The following is an 18,462-nucleotide window of genomic DNA, read 5'->3' as shown; positions in this document are numbered from 1 at the left end:
GCAACTCAGTTCATCTATCAAATTAGTCTGTGAAGGCATGTCTTAATCCTACATTGGAGATATCTGTATGTTTTTAATTTGTGATTGTAGCAATTCCATATGCTGGAAAAAGGATTTGAAATTATCAGAATTAGATATTGTATTGGCTTTTCTTAATGAATTGGATATGAATATTTTGTGATGCCATCCAGGCCTTTGATGAATTTCTTAAATTTAAAGTTAACAGCCATCTTGTGTACCTAAGAATCACAACTAGAAAAATAAGAAGACTTGAAAAGCAAGAATAAACATCAGATACTTGTAAATACAGCAATGTAGATTTTCTTGACCTCGATTTCTTGATCCCTGCCAGGTATTGGTATAGTTGTATTTTTGGGCCAATATTTGTGTCACCTGGCTTGTAGGTCTGTTTTGTAGTCCTGTGCAGGAGACTCACAGCTCATTTCTAGCTTTGGATTTATTCCTTGCTTAGGAGAATTGGGGATAAATGCAGCAACTCATATATTCACTTTACAGTTAACTATATAGATCTACTGATTATTTCCAAGCATTTTTTTCTTCTGCTCACCTGCATGTACGTAATTTAGCATCAGATAGAATAATCACAAGAAAAGCAGACAAAAGCTCATTCGATCATTTTTCACAAATAGTTCTGTAAGTAAATTCCCCAGGGTAAACTTGATTTGAACAGGAACTAATTATATCTCTTCAATAAACAGGAAGAGACTGACAATCAAGAATGTTTCAGCTCTGGAACTGGAGTGCCTTTGAATTGTGGAGATTTTTTTAGGAAGAGCACATCCTCTTTTCCTGCAAAGCTTGTGTAGTTATTTGGTCTTATCTAGTTTGCAAGGCTGCTTCCTCTGTTCTATCCTGAGGACCCTTGTTACTTTCTTCTTTTACAATTCCATGTTCTTTGTAATTTTCATACCTCATATCTGTTTGTTCTGTGAGCAATTTGGGGGTTTATCCTTCTAAAGAAGGACAAATCTGTCTTGTTTATACAAATTAAACTGATAAGGATATGAAAATGTGGTTTGATACTTTTACATCATCAGTAATTTTGACAGATCTTATATAGACATGTATATATAAACACCAATGCATTCTTTAATTACTTATTAGCTTTTTTGCATCTCATTTAAATAAATATTACCAATAACAGCAACTAACAGAAACTAACTCAGATTATCTTTCAAATTCTGGAGAGCATTTAAAAGGCCAGAATACTTTTAAATGCAGTTTTATTTGTAAACCAAGCATTTGTCATCAAAAAGCTGTCATGAGACCACTGAAATCCATGATGTAGTTTTCTCAATCATGGTAATTACTGCACTGGAAATATTTTCTACAGCTGCTTTAAGTGCTACTAAAACTCAGCTAAGGACACTTTTTAATGGGTGATTGCCAAACCTTTACAGTTACTTCTGTTGCAGTGCAAGAGGTGAATGTGCTTCAATTTTCTTACTACAAACAATAGAAAAGAAGCGTAAGGTCACAGTTATGCAAGTCCATGTCAGCTGGTGGAGTTTGAATTTTACTCATGTTCTTTTACATCTGATCGATCACATGCACACCTTAAACAGTTCCATTAAGGCTGAATCATTGCTGCATTAGTTTTGCAACTCAATCTCAAAACAAAACAGAAAACAAATGAGTCATTAAAGGAATAATTTGGTTGTCTCTAATGTTTCAATTGCATATTTGTGCAACCAGACAAGAACAAATACTAAATTTAGAACTACTCACTGCACCCATACTTTGCCTGAAGGAGGTAATACTCAGACTTTGCTATCTATTGTACGTTTAAAATATTTTTCACTGAAGAGCAAATTTTAAGTGCTATCTCATCAGCTGCGTTACAGTGCTGGGTTCATAATAACAACTGATTTAGAAGAATGGAAAAGGAAAGGTGGTGTGTTTTAATTACATATCAGTAGTTCAAAAAAACAAGGGAGGTTTTAAGGCAGCATTCCTCACTCTTACATGCTGACACCAGCGGGATTATTTGTTTTGCACTTAAAGGAACACTTTGCCTGCCAGTGTTGTGCAATTTTTGGCCAAGGAGCAGAACACATTTCTCTCCCTGCTACAGAGCATTCAATCAGAAATAATCCCCCAAGGTGGGGCTTTCTCATCTATGGACATACAGCAGGAGTGATTCTGAGCAGGAGGAGAGCAGCAAGAAGAAATTCCTACTGAATCATACCAAATTCCTTCAGCCTGCAGAAGGGACTTCACTATACAAATACAATACAAAGTGCAGCCTGCAGTCTCTCTTACAGCATATATGCCTGCTACCAATGGAGGCAAGTAATGCTTTGCTCTCCTTTCTCACTATTGTCAATGATTTATGATCTCCTCCATAGCAACAAAGGCGTAGAATCACACATTTTAATTAGCACAGTCTTAAATGTAGCTTAATCATGGTTAGTTAACACAGTTAAATCAGCCTTGTCTGCTGAGGGAGAAATCATTAAAACCTTTTCAAATGCCATTGATTTTCCATTGTTGTTATGGCTTTTGACCCATCTGCTTGCCATCCCTTTGGCAGTCATGGTACCATAGCCCACCTGACAGCTCTGTTCTGTCACCAGTGGTCTCATCGCTGTAGTTCATATACATGAGAGAGGTGAAACCAAGTGGAACATCACTTAAACATAGGAAAGAGTTTTACTAATGTAAAATTAAATACATGACTGTTGTGTTGTCCTGAGTAAGGAAGAGTTTAAGTGCATGTTTAAGTGTTTTGCTTTTTTTTAAGAATCAGTGCTTAGCTTGAGGAGTTGCAGGTACTAGATGAGTGATTTGAGAAAGTTTGGGGGTTTTTTTTGTCGTATGGCCAATATTATTGCATCAATGCCATTTTATTTCCATTATTTCCAAACCACGTTGATATTCTCTTAGGGTTGTAATTAAGAATAGAAGAAAATGAAGGAAACCTGAGAAGACAGTAAGAATTTATAAGAAGAGAAAAAGAAACAGGAGTATTGAAAAAAGAGAAGGTCAAGATATACAGCAATGCCCTCAAAATGCATAATGCCATAAATAGTTATGAGTTTGTCTTAGATGAACAATTCTATGAGAAGAAAAACAATTCAATAACACATTCTTTTACCTAATTACTTAATGTATCCTATAATTCTGAAATGAACTAAGAATCTTTCTGATTGGCACAGTGGATTAATTTTATATTAGGGAATTCAGCAGGTAGATTTTTAAAATATATTCATTTTACAACACAGCAGACCTGTAATTGTTTTGGGAAGGCAAATCTTGCATTGCCTGGACTTGAAATATAGACAACATGCCTCAGGAAAAACAGAACAAAGGGTAAGCTTTTTTGCTTACTGCTTTGTAAGCATATTAGTTTTCAATCTTCATTATTGTTGAATATACAACACACATTACAATATTGATGTGTTTAATTTATAATGAAAACTGTTGCTGTTGCATCAGTGGTAATGCTTGTTCTATTTCTGTCCAAGTGTATATTAAGCTGTACAAGGAATGGCTGCGTCTTCAACTATTAAACCTGTGGTCAAATTAATGCTGTTGAAGATTTTTCTGTTTTCTAAGCATGGTTTTGAACTAAAAATTAAATGCTTTGTGAAAAATGTTATTCTACTGTGTGTCATCCATCTAGTGTATTAGAGATCAGATTAGTATTTTTAATAAATATCTATATTTTATCTAATTCTTTTGGGGCTTGAGGTGTTGCCCCATGAGATTGGCCCATGCAAATTAGAGAAAATATGCTTACAGTCTTATAAATTCCTAGTCTATTAATAAGAATTCTAAATATCATACTTCAGAAATGGTTTTGCTTTTTGGGTTTCTAAATATTTGCAATACAAATTGTATAATGTCCCCAAAACAGAGGTAAAACCAATTACTCCATCCTGTACTCTACGTGACAGAAGACTGCCAGAACAGAAAACTGCGTGCTGTCTGAATATGTAAAGATACCTTAATATCCTCGTTTGTGCTTCTTTAATACTGACACTATTTTGTATGAATTTGATCTTCCCACAGCCCCCTTTAAAATGTTTGCAACACATTTGCCTGCAAACCACCACGAGAAAGTCAAGAGCACAGCACAAGAGGAGTAAGCAGATTAGTCATTAGGATGCAGCTTTCAGAATGATTGCTGTATGTTTGTTGGTAACTTGGCATCTCTGTGGAAGATATGCTGTAGTACTCAGTCATTACAGGCTTCATGCAAAAAATTAACAGATACCCATGGAAAATCTTATGGAGAAGATCAAGCTAGATTATTTTAATGGTCTCTTGTGGCCTTAAAACATAACAGCCTATCAGGAATGCTACACCCACAAACCTTGCAGCTGCATATAGCATAAAGAGCACATAGAGCATATCATTTGTTACTGTTTAGAGACACACCTGCATTTGGGATCTCCTAAAACAACTTGTGTCACTGGCCCTGGAAAGTACTCTGACATTTCTGATAAAAGATACTTTCAGTCCAAAAGGTCACCAGAGTTTTGTGCTGATCCCACTTCTCCGTAGGGACCTATCAGCACCAGAAGTGTGGTAAAATGCTGCTGCGCGTCAGGAGCCCAGCTGTTGCTTGACTTTTTGAAAGAAGCCTAAACAGTCTGTGCCTACCTGTGAGCAATTCTTTTATTTCCACTCTTTGATCAGAGAATTGCAATTTTTTTTCCCACAGGATGTTGTGTGTTTGTGCAAACATTTCCTTTTGTTCTGTGAAAATCCAAGGGGTTTCACTTCACAGTTTCAATCCTCCATTTGGTGTCTGTAGTATCGGAGCTCCTAACCTGCCTTGTGCTGAAATGCCAGAAAGCTGGCTAAGTCATTTCATGTTGAGGTGTGCAGGAGGCAGGAGTGAGTCAGCGCTCCTGTCAGCATCCAGAGCATTCATGGGCTGTAATAATACTTTTCCTAGAACGAGCAGAACAGGTCACACGGAATACCTACGTGTTGTTTGGGAAGAAAAATAGTGGGCTTCCTGTGTGCAGAGCCATAAACAATGCTGTAATAAAGGAAGGCATGGACATTTAGATGTTATTTCCAGGGAGACCAGTGGATCTCATTAAAATGTTATTAGCCTTACTAAAGGTACTTGATGACTATAAGAGATGTATAAAACACAGAGGTTGTGAGCATCTGATTCTCACTTGTGTGAGGCCTTTCTAAACTGTACAGTTGTAGCACAGCTTCAAACTCAAGTTGGTTGTACTAGCACAAGTCCTATTACACACTTGCACAGTGTCTTAAAAAGGGGTTTTGCACTGAAACAGCATACTAGTACTCTTATCCATGTCCTCTTGAGATTTTGATTCTGGGTTAGAAGCAGATCGCTGTTTTCTCCTGGGAGCTGTCATGTCTAGATTCACAGAAATCTGCAGCACAAGTTCATTGGCAGCGAGCTGATGAGCGCTGCTGTATATTACAGAGATGTCAGAGGCCAGCAGCTAGCTGTTTTAACTCAGGTAGCTGGGATCCAGGACAGGATTCCTTTGCAGGAGGCCCAGAACACAGAACACTCAACACCATGACTGCCCCAACTCAACGTTGACTGATCGGAGCTCATTATTATTTTAATTAGCAGAGCCCACATAATTACCTTGAGTGATTCTTGCACTGTGACTCCAGGCTGAGTGGTCACACGTTGTGACCATGTGTACTGAAAGAGAAGCTGTAGCTGTAGAGGTCCAGAACCACAACCTCAGAGCTGCCCATTAGCTTCTAACCTCCTACCTCAAGCCTCTGGCAGCCTGTGGGGATCCAGCATTCTCTCTGTGCCCCACAAATGTTGACAAGCTCCAATACTGCTGTCCTGTGGAGACATAGCTGTGGTTTCACAATCTTCTGGTTTATTTTCCAGATACTAATTATTGTGGGATAGTATTCCAATTTTAATCACAGATGAAAAAGATCAACCTACAAAGATAAGAGCATGTGCTATTTTCTAGGAATTTTACTTCAGAGGAAATGAACACGAGGTAGAGGTGTGACAATCACTGTGAATGGTGTGAATACATTATACTATTTGCTTTTGATATTGTTTCATATCATTTTTTTTTTCCTCTCAGAAAGAGGTCAGCAAAGCAGAGCTTCCAGAAAACCTTCATTAGAGAAGAGGTGAGAAAGAGGGATCCCACGTGTCCAGTGGCAGATGTAGATAGCAGCTAACAAGGACTGAGGACTGACATGCTGCAGAGGTGGGTGTGAGCATTAGCATAACCGTGAAACTGAGCTGGAAAAGGATTTCAGTGCTAGGGAATGAAGAACGGAGGAAGGCACAATGCACTCTGCAAAGCCTTTCCAATAGATACGATTCCTGATAATTTCCTCTGGTCTGAATGGTAGACTCATACCTGGTCCATCTTTGGCTCGAGTACAAAAATAAGAATGCTTTTCCTCCCCCCTCGGTTCCTGATGTATGACTTTGTGGTAGTGCAAAGCGGTCAGGGGAGCGGCCAAAATAGCTGCTGAGTGGGAGGGAGCAGGTACAAGGGCAGCTCCTGTGTGAGGCCGGGCCCTGCGGCACAGTGCCTGTGGCTGGGACTGACCCTGCCGGGGATGTGCCGGACCCACACCGCTTCCTCTTGGGCCCTTTTCCCAACTGTCACAACTCAAATCCCAGAGATGCTGCAGCTCTGGGCTGGGGACTTCCCCAGCTGGGCGACGGCTGAGCCAGGGGGTTCGGAACGCGTGGAGCATTGGGGCCAGCGGGGGCGGTACGGCACAGACTGGGAGCCAAGCACGAGACCCGATCCGTACCAACCCATTACACGGGCTCCGGGTTTTTGCTGCAGCCGCCTCCAGCGCTCCGGCTCCAGCCGCGTTCCGCCGCCCGGGTTTGCTTTACCGCTGCGGGCGGAGGCTCCGGCTCCGGGCCGGCGGGCGGGGATCCGGTGCCGGGTTTTGGCCGGGACCGTCCGGGGAAGTTGCCGAAGTTGGGCAGCGAGTGCTGGGTCGCGGCGCGTCCTTCCTGCGGCCCGGCCGGTGCATGATGGAAGCAGCATGGCCGCCCACCTCTCCCTGACACAGGTACCTCCCGCCGCGGGGAAGGGGCCGCCCGCCTCTCTCGGGCCGAGGCTCGCCGCCTCCCGGGACGGAGGAGCGGGGGCCCGGGGCTGGAGGCGAGCGGCGCGGGCCCCGCGGGGCGGTTCGGCGCCGCCTCGGCCCGCGGCTTTGTGCGAGCCCCGCGCTGTCAGGTGGTGGCCGCGGCGCGGTGCGAGGGCAGGGCGGGCAGGGCGGGCGGGAAGCCCCGAGCCGGCCGGGCGCCGCCGGCCCCGCAACGCGGCCCCGCGCGGCTGCAGGTGCCTCTGCCCGCCGCCCCCGCCGTCCCTCGGCCGGGGAGCGGCCCGCAGACGGCTGCGGCGGCTGTCAGCGCGGCCGGGCTTTTGTCTCGGGGAAGGAGCGGCTGGCTCCGACGAAACGAACGGAAAACAAACCCCGAGCCGCCCCGCGGATGGCGAGGCGGGCGGCGGTGCTCGCGGAGGGCTCCGAGGCGGTGGGCCGGCTGTGCGCTCGGGGGGGCCGCGGGCCGTGCCCCGTGTTCTGACGTGCCGGCGGTGCTTTAGCAACCGAGGTACCGCTGTGCAAGGCGTGTCACCTCGTTTTCGGCTACCTGCGAGCCGTGGGGACGCTTTGGCGTGCTGGCTCTCGTTCCTTAGGGGTCGATAGGTAATGAACTGCTGGCGGGGCTGGTTCGTGCTGCAGGGACGGGGACGCTTTCATTCCGACCTGGCAGGCCTGCGTTGGTTGCTTCAGTCCCACCATCGATAGTCACGTTTGTTTCAACGACAAACAAGCTACTAAATAAGCGTGACTCACCAAAGTGAGGCAATTGCAAAGTTCTGAGCAAGGCTGCTCCGTTTGCAGTTATTCCCCTGTGGAGCTGGCTTTTGAGGAAATCATCAGTCGTCTCAAGTTTGAAACATCCCCTTGCTGCAGAGGGAGAAAAGTTTGCACGCAGCAGTAACTGATTCCGTGGGCTGCTGTATGGGCACGGGCTGTTCTGGCTCGTTATGTGGGGAGGGGGAAGGAGTGTCTGCTGTAGAGCGTTCAGCAGTAAAACACGATTGCTTGCAGGCTGTGTAATCCTGTCATTGTAGAATTTATTGACTTCTTTGGTCACGTGGAAGAGGAACTAAATAGAAATGTGTTAATGTTGACAGAGGCAGAAAAAGTGCCGCTATCCTTAAAACCATTGTGACTGCAACTTGCATCAGTGGTTAGATTGAGGAAGCTTTCTGTTGTTGTTGATCATCGATGTGAGGGTTTCTTTTTTTGGCGAGTGAGAGGAGGGTGAATCGAATGGGAATAATTTCAGAAAGTCAAACAAACCTGAAGGTAATTTCTTAAATTTAGGCTCTAGTTCTTGGCATTCCACAGTTATGAAAAATCCTAACAAATCATAATTGTTCTGAATGTGTTTAGATGTAGTATCAGGAAGTGAAAATGAGTATGGGTTGGGTGGGAGGGTATAGTTACCACCTGCAGTGAGATCAATTACTTACACCAGCAGGAGAAGTATGCAGGCTGGTCCTTTGCTGCTGTAGACCTCATGCAGAGAATCAGAAGCAGTCATGCTTGACCTGCATTCAAGCACACAGTTGTCTCAGATTTTCTTTCCCCCTTCCCATGTGGGTTTGACTGATTTGACACAGCTAGGAAGTTGGGGGTTTCCAAAATCAGGCTGGGGTATTTTCAGATGGCTTTGCACCTGTGGTGTCTGAGAAGGCCAACATCCTTTATTTGAATATTAAGGCCCTGCCTAAATAACATGGAACTTTGATAACTAAAAACATTTCAAACCTGCATGGCTGTAATGAAATTAACAACATTGAGTATACTTAAAGAGTGTTACAAAATGAATATGATAATCTCTTCCTCTTACCCCCAGTTTTGGTAATGATCTGAGGTATCTTTAACGTGGAAACAAGATAGCAGTACCAGTGAGGAGGAAGTGTTGGTATCTAGCAGTGTCATCTGTTGTTGGAGAACTCAAGCTATCGCCAAGGAGAACAATTTCATTTTTGACCTTCCAACTATGGCTACTTATCTTGTTTAATTTAGAGAGGGAAAAGCAAATAGAAAAAGCACAAAATGCATATCAGGAGTGTGGAAGGTATGTATGTTGAATGCTGAATGTTGAAGGCTGGTGTAATACAGGCATTCAAAAAGCTTTGTTGCTTTTGAGAATTAAAGCTGTGGTTCAGCATGACAAACTGTGTGATTGAAAGTTTGGAGGAATCGAGGTAGGTCTGCATGGAAGTATTCAGGGAGAATGGGAAGATAACTTCTTGTTTGCCTTGTATTGTGTCATGGGTGTCTGGAATTCCATGTAGTGTTGTCCAAAAGACTCACTGAATATTACAGTGAGGCTGAGTTAGATACCTGCTAGGTTCCTATCCAGTTATTGGAGTATAAATACACAGGAGTATAAATACACAGGACTGGTTTGTAGTAATAGGTATGTTATAATAGAGCCAAAAAGCAAAGCTCTCCCGTGACTTAATTCTTTCTCTCTCCGAGTATCTGGTGAACTCCAGATTTTTGTTAGGATTCACAAAATGATTTTTATTTTTAAATATATATACATATTTTATAGACATGAGAAATCTGTTGTTCCGCTTTCTGCCCTTTCTGAAAGATCAGGAAATTTTAGTGTGTGTGCATGAATGTGTGTTTCAGCTGGTAAAGCAGATAGGATTTAATTTTTTGGTTGAGATTGACCATGTTAGTGGCTGAAAGGCAGTGGAGCTGCTTCTTTGTGTTTTATAGACTTCGTTCAGTACTGATTAGAAGATGGTTGAGGTTTCCTGGAGTGATTTGAGAATAAAATTGAACAGTATTTAATTATGCAGTGACAGATGTCTGTGCAGAAGGAAGATGGCAGTTTCTGTGCATGCTTCAGCTGCCTAAGGGGAATGAAAGTTCTGACTCTTCAAGTGCATGGCTGTAGATGCATATAATTTACAGCAAATATTTTCTTCATTTCACCTGTGTTGTTGTTAGAGAGGGAAAACCTTTTAATCTGAAAGAAGCTTTCATTCAGTAACTCCTTTTAACATCATCATAACTGAGATGAGTGAGAAGAATGGTGTGATTCCAGAATGCAATGGACTACTTAAAGTATGAGCAAGAGATGTCTGTAGAGAATGTCTGCTCTTGTTTGGAATATATAATGCTGTGTGGTCAGATGAATGTGGAAGAGCCATCTAGGCGTCAGTAGGACAAAATTCCAAAAGAATGGGTGTAAACAGTGTGAACATGCAGAATGTGCAGTAGTAATTGTCATTTTGGTCTTGTGTTGCATGTGCTGGAACAGAGTGACTGTGTAGCTCCCTTTGTATATGTGAGACTATTAGTGCTGCTGTCCGTGTGGTAATGATATTTAGATGGAGGAATTTTATAGTGGGGAAAAACAAAGAGTAGATCCAGATACTACTTTTAATGGATGCATTGTTTGAGCATTTGTACTTTCTATAATGAAGCATGTCAGCTTCAAGCTGAAGTTCAGTTGTTCTTAGCATAGAGAGTGCTAGAAAGCTTTGCCATTATATGTTTCGAATAAAAAAGAAAGGCAGTGGGAGAAAAGATGGTTTTATTATTGTTTGGAAGGGACATCACAATAAACACAGCTTGCCTTAAACTTGACTGCTTTTTGGCTGTGTGGTTTTGCTGTTGTTGTTTGCTTGTAACTCTGTTAGTACTGTGCCCAAACTATGCTCTGCTGTTGGGATTCCAGGTGTTGTAGTTGTCCATTGGTGTTAATTTGTCTTTTAGGGACTAATTTCATACTCTCCTCAACCTTTAGGAGGCTGCTGCTTCTCATATGGAAGAAGAACTGCTTGTACTTTATTCTTCCTTCCCTTTTTAACTTCTCCGAAATGGGGAGCTGAGATTCTTGCTGTGTCTGAAAGGTTCTCTTCTATCCTGAGTCATTTTGAGACCAGGAAAGAGCAAGAGGATGGCTGCATGAAGAATATTTACTACCAGATGGTGTCATTTGACATGGAAACTGTTAAAACGAATCCTAAAGCTTGGCCTCATGATAATTTTGGTTTTTAATTGAGATAGGAGGCAAGATAGAAGATGAATTGTTCTATCTCATTTGTTTTGGAGGGATGGTTTGTTTTTGTGTTGTTTTTTTTTTCTCTGCAGATAGCCCCCCAATCAGGGCTTTTTCACTGCTGTGAGCAAAGGAAGGTTGTGGATGTTAAAGCTAAGTAGAAACGTGACAGAGGGGTGGAAACATGGGTGTAAAGGCTTGAGTGCCACTAGGAAATGAAAAAGACTGGTGTCCCTGAAGGTGGGTTTTTTTATTTCCTGGGTTAGTATCCTAAAGTTCAAAGGTTTTGTAACAAAGGTGATAATTACTAGAACAGACGTTACTCTTGTGAAGTGATAAACTTTTAAATGCAAACATAATAATGTATTTTCATTTTTGCATGCAGTGGAATCTGACCTTTTCTCCCTCTTTCCTTTTTGCATGGTGAACAAGTTGAGGTTTTTCTCTACAATTGCATATTACAAATCCCATAAAAAGAGTGCTCACAGGTAAATTCTACAGCAACACCTTTGGAAGCAGAGCAGTGTTTTTCTTCTTGCAAATAGAGAATGTTCCTGACAATATTAATACCTTTTAATGTGAGGTGTACTTTGCAGGAGAAGTCAGTTACTAGTAAAAATAGTCAGGAATTTTTTTATTACTATTATTCTATTTGGTGTCACAGGAAATTCCAATTGTTGCAATGATACTGATGTTAAAGTGGACATTGCAAACACTGCTGAAACAAATAAGAATGACTGGCTTGTGCTCCAAGTGCTGAATGAAAAGATTGTTTTTCACTCAGTGTTTTCCTTGCAGGACTCCAACATGATATTTCCTGTCCAGCAGTGACAATGATAGGTTTGGCTGTAATAATGAAACATTTGGCTGAACAAAGAGTGATATTGGGCAAGAGGGATGATGTGGGCTTTTACTTCTAGAGCACACACTGCTCAACTTTGTTCCACTATTTTGCTCCTAGCTTTAGTGGGATTTTGTCTATACAGGTACGTTACGATGAATTAATGAACTTAGTAAAATATTTGAATGTTTTGGGGAACAGCCCCTCTAAAATGCTATTAAAATTGTAGGTGAATTGATAAGTGCAGCACTTGAAGATTAATTGAGAAAGTATAGTATCCTTTTGGGCGTGCTGGAAAGTGTTGTGTTGGTGCTGTGGTAGTCAGGTCTGGCAAAATGTGAATGTATTTTGTCAGGCAATTCTAAGGGCTATGTAAGTGGCTACTTAGGTAGTGGCTGAAACAAGAAGTTTCCACGTACCAAAGCAAAGTCAGAGTGCAATAATTGTAGGTTTAGATGCTGTTTAATCCTTGCTTGCTTGAGGTTAGGTGAGCTCTAAATGTGTGGTAGGTGGTAGTGACAGTAAGGCAGAAGTGATCTTTAGCAATGATACAGGTTAAAATATCTATTCTCCTCCCCCCCCCCCCCCTTTTTTTTTTCTAATAATCGTGGATTCATAATTAAATTCACAGCAACAACTTACTCAGGTATCTGAAAACTTTGCAGACTACTTGCTTAAGGCAGTGAATTCTAAATGATGATTTAGTGGATAATGAAATCCAGCTATCTTGCTTTGTATTCATTAGTGAGCACTTATTAAACTGTGTCATTGCAGGTTTCTTGGCTTGTATTGGATCTTGCATTCGAATTTGTTTCATGCTGCCTATCCTGGTGACCTGTCTGAGAGTAACCTGATAGTGATTAGTGTCAGTGACTCCAAAACAAGGAGCAAGTCTTCTACAAGTTACGATATAATAGTCCTCATCATTTAGCAAAATAAATAGACTTGTATAAGTGCATAATGCTTTATGAAGACCAGCAAAAAGTGTTTCCTAGCTCTAGTCATCCAGGGAGAAGGGAGCTGAAATGCAGATTTTATGGTTAATTGATTATCTTTTTTTTCCCCTTTTTTTTTCTTTTAGTTGTCAAGTGCAAATCCTGTGTATGAGAAGTTCTATCGACAGGTACGTATGTTCTTGCTGAGAAAATAAACTTTCTTTTACATAAAAGAATATTCTTTTGTTGTAGACTTCAGCATGGCCAGCGGAGTGTAAATGTTTGAAGTTCAAAAAAAAAAAACTGCTGACTTACAATATATTTCTCTAGTAACTAACACTTGTCTGAGCTGTATCAGTACAAAAGAAGGTGTAAGATTTATATATGACAGTTTGCTAGCAAATTCAACAAAACATACATCAATTTACAATAAGAAGACTGTTAGCAGTTGGACTGGAGTAAACCCCTGCCAAATACTGTGCTGATGTGGTTGGTTGTTTTCCATTTATAAGTGAAATTGACTTTGTTGTGTTTGTAGACCAGTTAGGTTTGTGTAAGACTCACATCTCTCTTAGTGCCTTAAGGTTCTTTCCAGTGCTGTAAGGAGTGAAAGGCAACTGAATGCCAAAAGCATATGTGTAGTTCTTGCAACTTCACTCAATAGATACAAATCTTTTGACTTTGGAATTTTATTTATCACTTGTCTTTTGTATTTAGATCCAGAAGGGGGAAAAAAAAAGTTTGTTTTCATAAAAACAGGTTTAAAAAAAAAGGTGTACAAAACCATTTATCAACTTATGCCTCAAAAAGTTGAGCACTCGCTTCCTAAGAAGGATCTTTCTCCACAAAAGGGGCATTTCAGTTTTGAAATTGCTGAACAAAAAGAGGAAGTTTGCCTTGGTCATAGTTAGGATGGCTTATGAGAGTTGAAAGAAATAGTATCACCCTTACAAAACTATCTTTCAGTCAGATGAGCAAACTTGCTCTCTCTCTCACTAGGAGTACAAATCCTTTAGAGAATACCATATTATGTTTATCATTAGAGGGTCACTAGAAGAGACAAGGAACTCTCTTCTCCATATTAGATTTCCTAGCTCCATACAAATGGCTGGATCACTGACTTGGATAATCTTTGCCACACACCTGTCTGTCTCTTCTTCGTGGTTGCAGTTGCTTAATCACTGAAGTATGAAACAAAAAGTTGGATGAAGAAAGGGAGTTACAGGCCAAGTATGATCCAGCTTCTGAAGTCACTTAGCATCTTGCATCCATTGGTTTATACAGCCTAGTGACATTGGAGCATTGTCTGGCAGTCTCAGCAGGATGCAGCCACAGGGATTCCTTGAACCTGATGTTACTGTTAGTTATGTTGTGTCAGTGGATTTGTTGTCTACGGAATTGAGTCTTCTGACTTGCTCAGCCAAATGCTTTTTCTGCAAGCATCTGTTCTAAGAAGTAACTTTGGAATGTACTGTCTAAACACTTTCAGATGCACATGATAACTTTTTCCTTCTCCTCCTTTACATAAGGAGATGTCAGCTTTCAAAATAGCAACATTGGAAAGACGTTTCCCTTTGTCATATAATATTAGTAGAGCATGTCTTGTTTCTTTCATACTAGAAGCACTTAAGAGCTTTCTGTACCAATGAAGAATAAATTCATCACCTGAAATAGCACTGATACTTAGTACTCCTCCAGTTGTATCATAAATTTAGTCACTCATTTTACGCAGATGTACTGTGAAATTAAAAATAAACACAGCTGATACTGTGTTACTCTGCCTTTGCTGAAAGAGATTCTCACAGTGGCTATGTTAACCTGAGCATTCTTTGCTAGCTTTTTGAGAGCTTCTGTAGTGAGTCTCCATCAATTTGAAAGCTGGTTTGTGATGCGAGTTGGCTTTTTTTCTTCTACCCCCAGGTTGATTCTGCTAATACTGGAAGAGTGTTAGCTTCTGATGCAGCTGTTTTCTTGAAGAAATCTGGATTGACAGACTTGGTACTTGGAAAGGTATTTAATGACAAGTATTTAATTATCCTGTCCCTTGCTTCAGTTAGCATCCCCTGTAAATTAAAATACTTGGAAAGGTATGGCAGGATACATGATCTTCCCTAATGTGTTTTCAGTAGTGGTATTAATAGTTTCAAACTTCAGTACCTGTGCTTACTTTTCCTGTATATGTAACTTGTGATGGAAATTAAAACAGCATTTAAATTTGTCGCCACAAATAATTGCTATAACAAAAGTTAAGAACTGAACTTCCATCCAAAAATTACATTGTTTTAAAGTGAGTGAGAACTTGCCAGCTTCCTCTTAGTGTTTTGGAATACCTTTGACTATTGTTTTTATGTTTTAGATTTGGGACTTAGCTGATACTGATAGCAAAGGAATCTTGAACAAACAGGTATGATTGTATGATGAATGAGGTTACTCTAACTGCTAGCAAACCTTGCAATGAGATGAGTATTAATGTTTCTGGTTCAGGAAGGCAATTCTTCTCATAGGATTTATTTTCTTTCTGGTATGTACTCCCCATTTCAGTGTAAGCTACAATAAATGAAGTACCCTTCAGCTACCTCATCTGTTTCTCTTCAAGTCATAAAGTGAGCTGCTTTGTGTGTGTGCAATACAACAGAGGAATAATTTAAGGTTTAATGTACTGTATTTACTATTAAGAAAATTTTTCCTCTTAATCTTGAGGGGAAAAATGCAGAAATTAAAATGCTGTAAAATCTTCAAAATCCCTGTTTATCTAATTTTGCTGGATTTCACATGTGTGCATTGTGTTTGGACTTGTTCTTTTTAAGCTGCAGCTGTGAGCAGTATGTCTGTGTCAGTCAGATGTACATCAGTGGTGCATGTAGCGTGAGCTGCTGACAAGCTCTGATGTGATATTGCTGTTTGATACTTTGAAGTGTAGTTAGTTAAATAATGGCCTGCAGAGAGTTGGTTGCTCTAGTCCACATTAGGAAAAGATGCTTGTAGCATCTATGAAACAAATCTTTCATCAGCCTTCCAGTTTGGTTCATCTCTTTCATATGCTGTACGTTTCTTCCCTCTTCCACTCTCAACTGCCCCTTTGGGGTTAACTCAGTTCCTTCAAGATAAACAGCTGTACTCGCTGCTTCAGATTCTTATTTCTCTGTCATAGAAGAACTGAGTACAGAGAGCTGGTTATACAAGCAAGGAAGCTACTAAATGCATGGAGCTAGTAATAGCAAGTTTTACCTCGCTGGAAGAATTCAGTGTTTTTTTTGACTGCTGCTTTCTGTCATTTTGCAACTCCTACCCTTCCAAGCTGCTTGTGACCATTGTATCTATAACAGTACTAGAAAACTTCTTAATTCTTGCTCTTGCATATTTTCATATAATAAAACTGTTACAATTTGATTTTTCCTGTAGGAGTTTTTTGTAGCTTTACGACTTGTAGCATGTGCGCAGAATGGATTGGATGTTTCCCTGAGTAGTCTCAATTTGCCTGTTCCTCCACCAAGATTTGTAAGATTTTATTTTTAATACACATATCAACTTCTTAAATACTAAATATTTCTGAAAAACATGTTGCAGGGAGGGGAGAACAAGAGAATGTGGAGTTGGAATAAGGTGCTGCATGTGCTAGCGGGGTTATAAAAGTAAAATTGTGTAAAATTGGAATATTTATGGCACTTGTTCTATTAGTGCTGTCCTTAATGGAAGAAAGGTTTTAAATTTCTTACTGTAAATCTTTATCTCCCTAACTAAAGTATGCATGACTAAAATGCTTTGAGAAGCAATGACTTCTCAAATAAGGGGGTGGTTTTGAAAGGTCAGAACTTTTTTTTTAAGTGAGTTTTTTCTCTCTTTTTTTTCATTAGACTGATACTAGTAGTCCTTTGCTGCTCAGTGGAACAGCATCAAGTGATATACCATGGGCTGTTAAGGTAAATGAAATATCATGCTACTACGTAGAAAAGTGATGTGCTTTGTAAGGAAGCACAAATTGAGAAAAATATGGTACTGATAGCTATAGTTCATTAAATATGATAAATTGACATTCCTGTTAAATCTGTAATTTGGCTTGTAGATCTAATTTGTATGGGTCTGGGGGAGGTGTGAAACTGCTTGGGAAATCTTGGGAAGAAACTTGATTTATTGAGAATAGTCACTTGAAGACATGAAAATAAATGAGGACTAAATCTCAATGGATTTTGTACAAGTCTCTGCATTTAAAAAGGAAAAAAAAGGGTGTCGGGGGGGGGATGTAATTTCTGTGTATCAGGAACTTCCATGTATGCTTTTCTCATTGTAGCATTGACAGAAGTAAGTCAATATTTTTGAAAGTGCTTTGTAGAGTGCAAGTGTGACTGTTTCCATAAGTAATATTTCTCTTCTGTTTCTGCAGCCAGAAGACAAGGCCAAGTATGATGCTATTTTTGACAGCCTAAATCCTGTTAATGGACTACTGTCAGGAGATAAAGTGAAACCTGTACTCCTCAACTCAAAACTGCCGGTGGATATCTTAGGACGAGTAAGAATAGCTTCCTATTATTATTTTTTTTTCAATTAATTGTTAATTCACAGATAATAACTATGCTTCACTCATCTTTATCTGTTTCTCCAATCCTCTGTTTATAGTAATAAGCCTAATTACTAAATATTGTCATATGGAGTGACCATATGTGTAATTGTTAAACTGTAAAGTTTTTCATTGATATTTTGATAGATTACCTCTAATTATAACGTATCGGTGTTGTGTATGCTTTAACACTTTGTTTTGGACAGGGTTCAATTAGCACTCCAATTTCAGACTCTTCTTTTGCATGGTCTGTATGAATGTGTATCATTTACTGAAATCTGCTGTTAGATTAGTAGGACTTTAGATGTAGTGTGAGGAGACTGTTCTCACATTTGTTTGGTAATGATATAAAAAGGCAAACACTACAGTTTAGGCAAATATCCCTATATTCTTCTTTTTATTGGTAGGTGTGGGAATTGAGTGATATTGACCGAGATGGAATGTTGGATCGTGATGAATTTGCAGTTGTAAGTATCCTATATACCTCAGAATTTTGAAAATTGAATGACAGAAGCTCAAAATGGGTGAATTGTGTGTTAGATTCTGACTGTGCAGTTTCATTTCTTGCCTTTATTCAAAGACTTTAATCAAATTTTATTACTAAATTAGCATCAATTTATTGAATATATTATTACACAACAGTAACTTTCCCTCTGGGCTAAATGAAATATTGTGAAAACATGCTACAAAGTTATTTCTTAATTCTTTCTCCTTCTCTCCTCATTCACATGCTTGTTTCTTTGTGTTCAGGCCATGTTCTTGGTGTACTGCGCGTTGGAGAAAGAACCAGTGCCAATGTCCTTGCCTGCAGCTTTGGTGCCACTATCCAAGAGAAAACCTATTAGTGTTCCAGGAGCAATGCCGTTAATTCCTTCTTCAGCATCTTCCAAAGATTCTCATCAGTCCTTGCCACCTGTAGGCATTTTAGCTGCCAAAGCACCATTAACACAGGTATAATTCTAAAGGAAATTGGGGTCAAAATATTTGTTCTTAATGTTGTTCTTTGGTGTCTGCCCATGTGAAGAGTCTTGATAAACATTTTATCTCCTTCCCCTATTGA

General features: G+C 40.2%; 1 protein-coding gene across 7 annotated transcripts in view; it reads left to right on the top strand.

Annotated features, from left to right (window-relative positions):
* Positions 1-6,849: 6,849 nt before the first annotated feature.
* The window catches only part of EPS15 (epidermal growth factor receptor pathway substrate 15), a 43,537-nt gene continuing 31,924 nt past the window's right edge, over positions 6,850-18,462 (top strand). For 3 of the 7 annotated variants that reach the window (XM_031602284.2, XM_090146654.1, XM_031602301.2), the window contains exons 1-9: positions 6,855-7,038; positions 12,994-13,035; positions 14,768-14,857; positions 15,204-15,251; positions 16,250-16,345; positions 16,702-16,767; positions 17,229-17,354; positions 17,810-17,869; positions 18,153-18,353. In XM_031602284.2, the coding sequence (XP_031458144.2) occupies positions 7,012-7,038; positions 12,994-13,035; positions 14,768-14,857; positions 15,204-15,251; positions 16,250-16,345; positions 16,702-16,767; positions 17,229-17,354; positions 17,810-17,869; positions 18,153-18,353 (756 nt within the window). In that variant the 5' untranslated portion in view covers positions 6,855-7,011. Of the gene's footprint in view, positions 7,039-12,993; positions 13,036-14,767; positions 14,858-15,203; positions 15,252-16,249; positions 16,346-16,701; positions 16,768-17,228; positions 17,355-17,809; positions 17,870-18,152; positions 18,354-18,462 lie in introns of all 7 variants that reach the window. The other 4 variants (XM_031602293.2, XM_090146652.1, XM_090146653.1 and 1 more) reach the window with 3 other exon arrangements.

Source organism: Phasianus colchicus, chromosome 9 (genome assembly GCF_987193195.1).
Source record: "Phasianus colchicus chromosome 9, bPhaCol1.hap1.1, whole genome shotgun sequence".
NCBI classification, from domain to species: Eukaryota; Metazoa; Chordata; class Aves; order Galliformes; family Phasianidae; genus Phasianus; species Phasianus colchicus.
The sequence above is the reverse complement of the archived record's forward strand: the minus strand, read 5'-3'. Positions and strand labels throughout refer to the sequence as shown.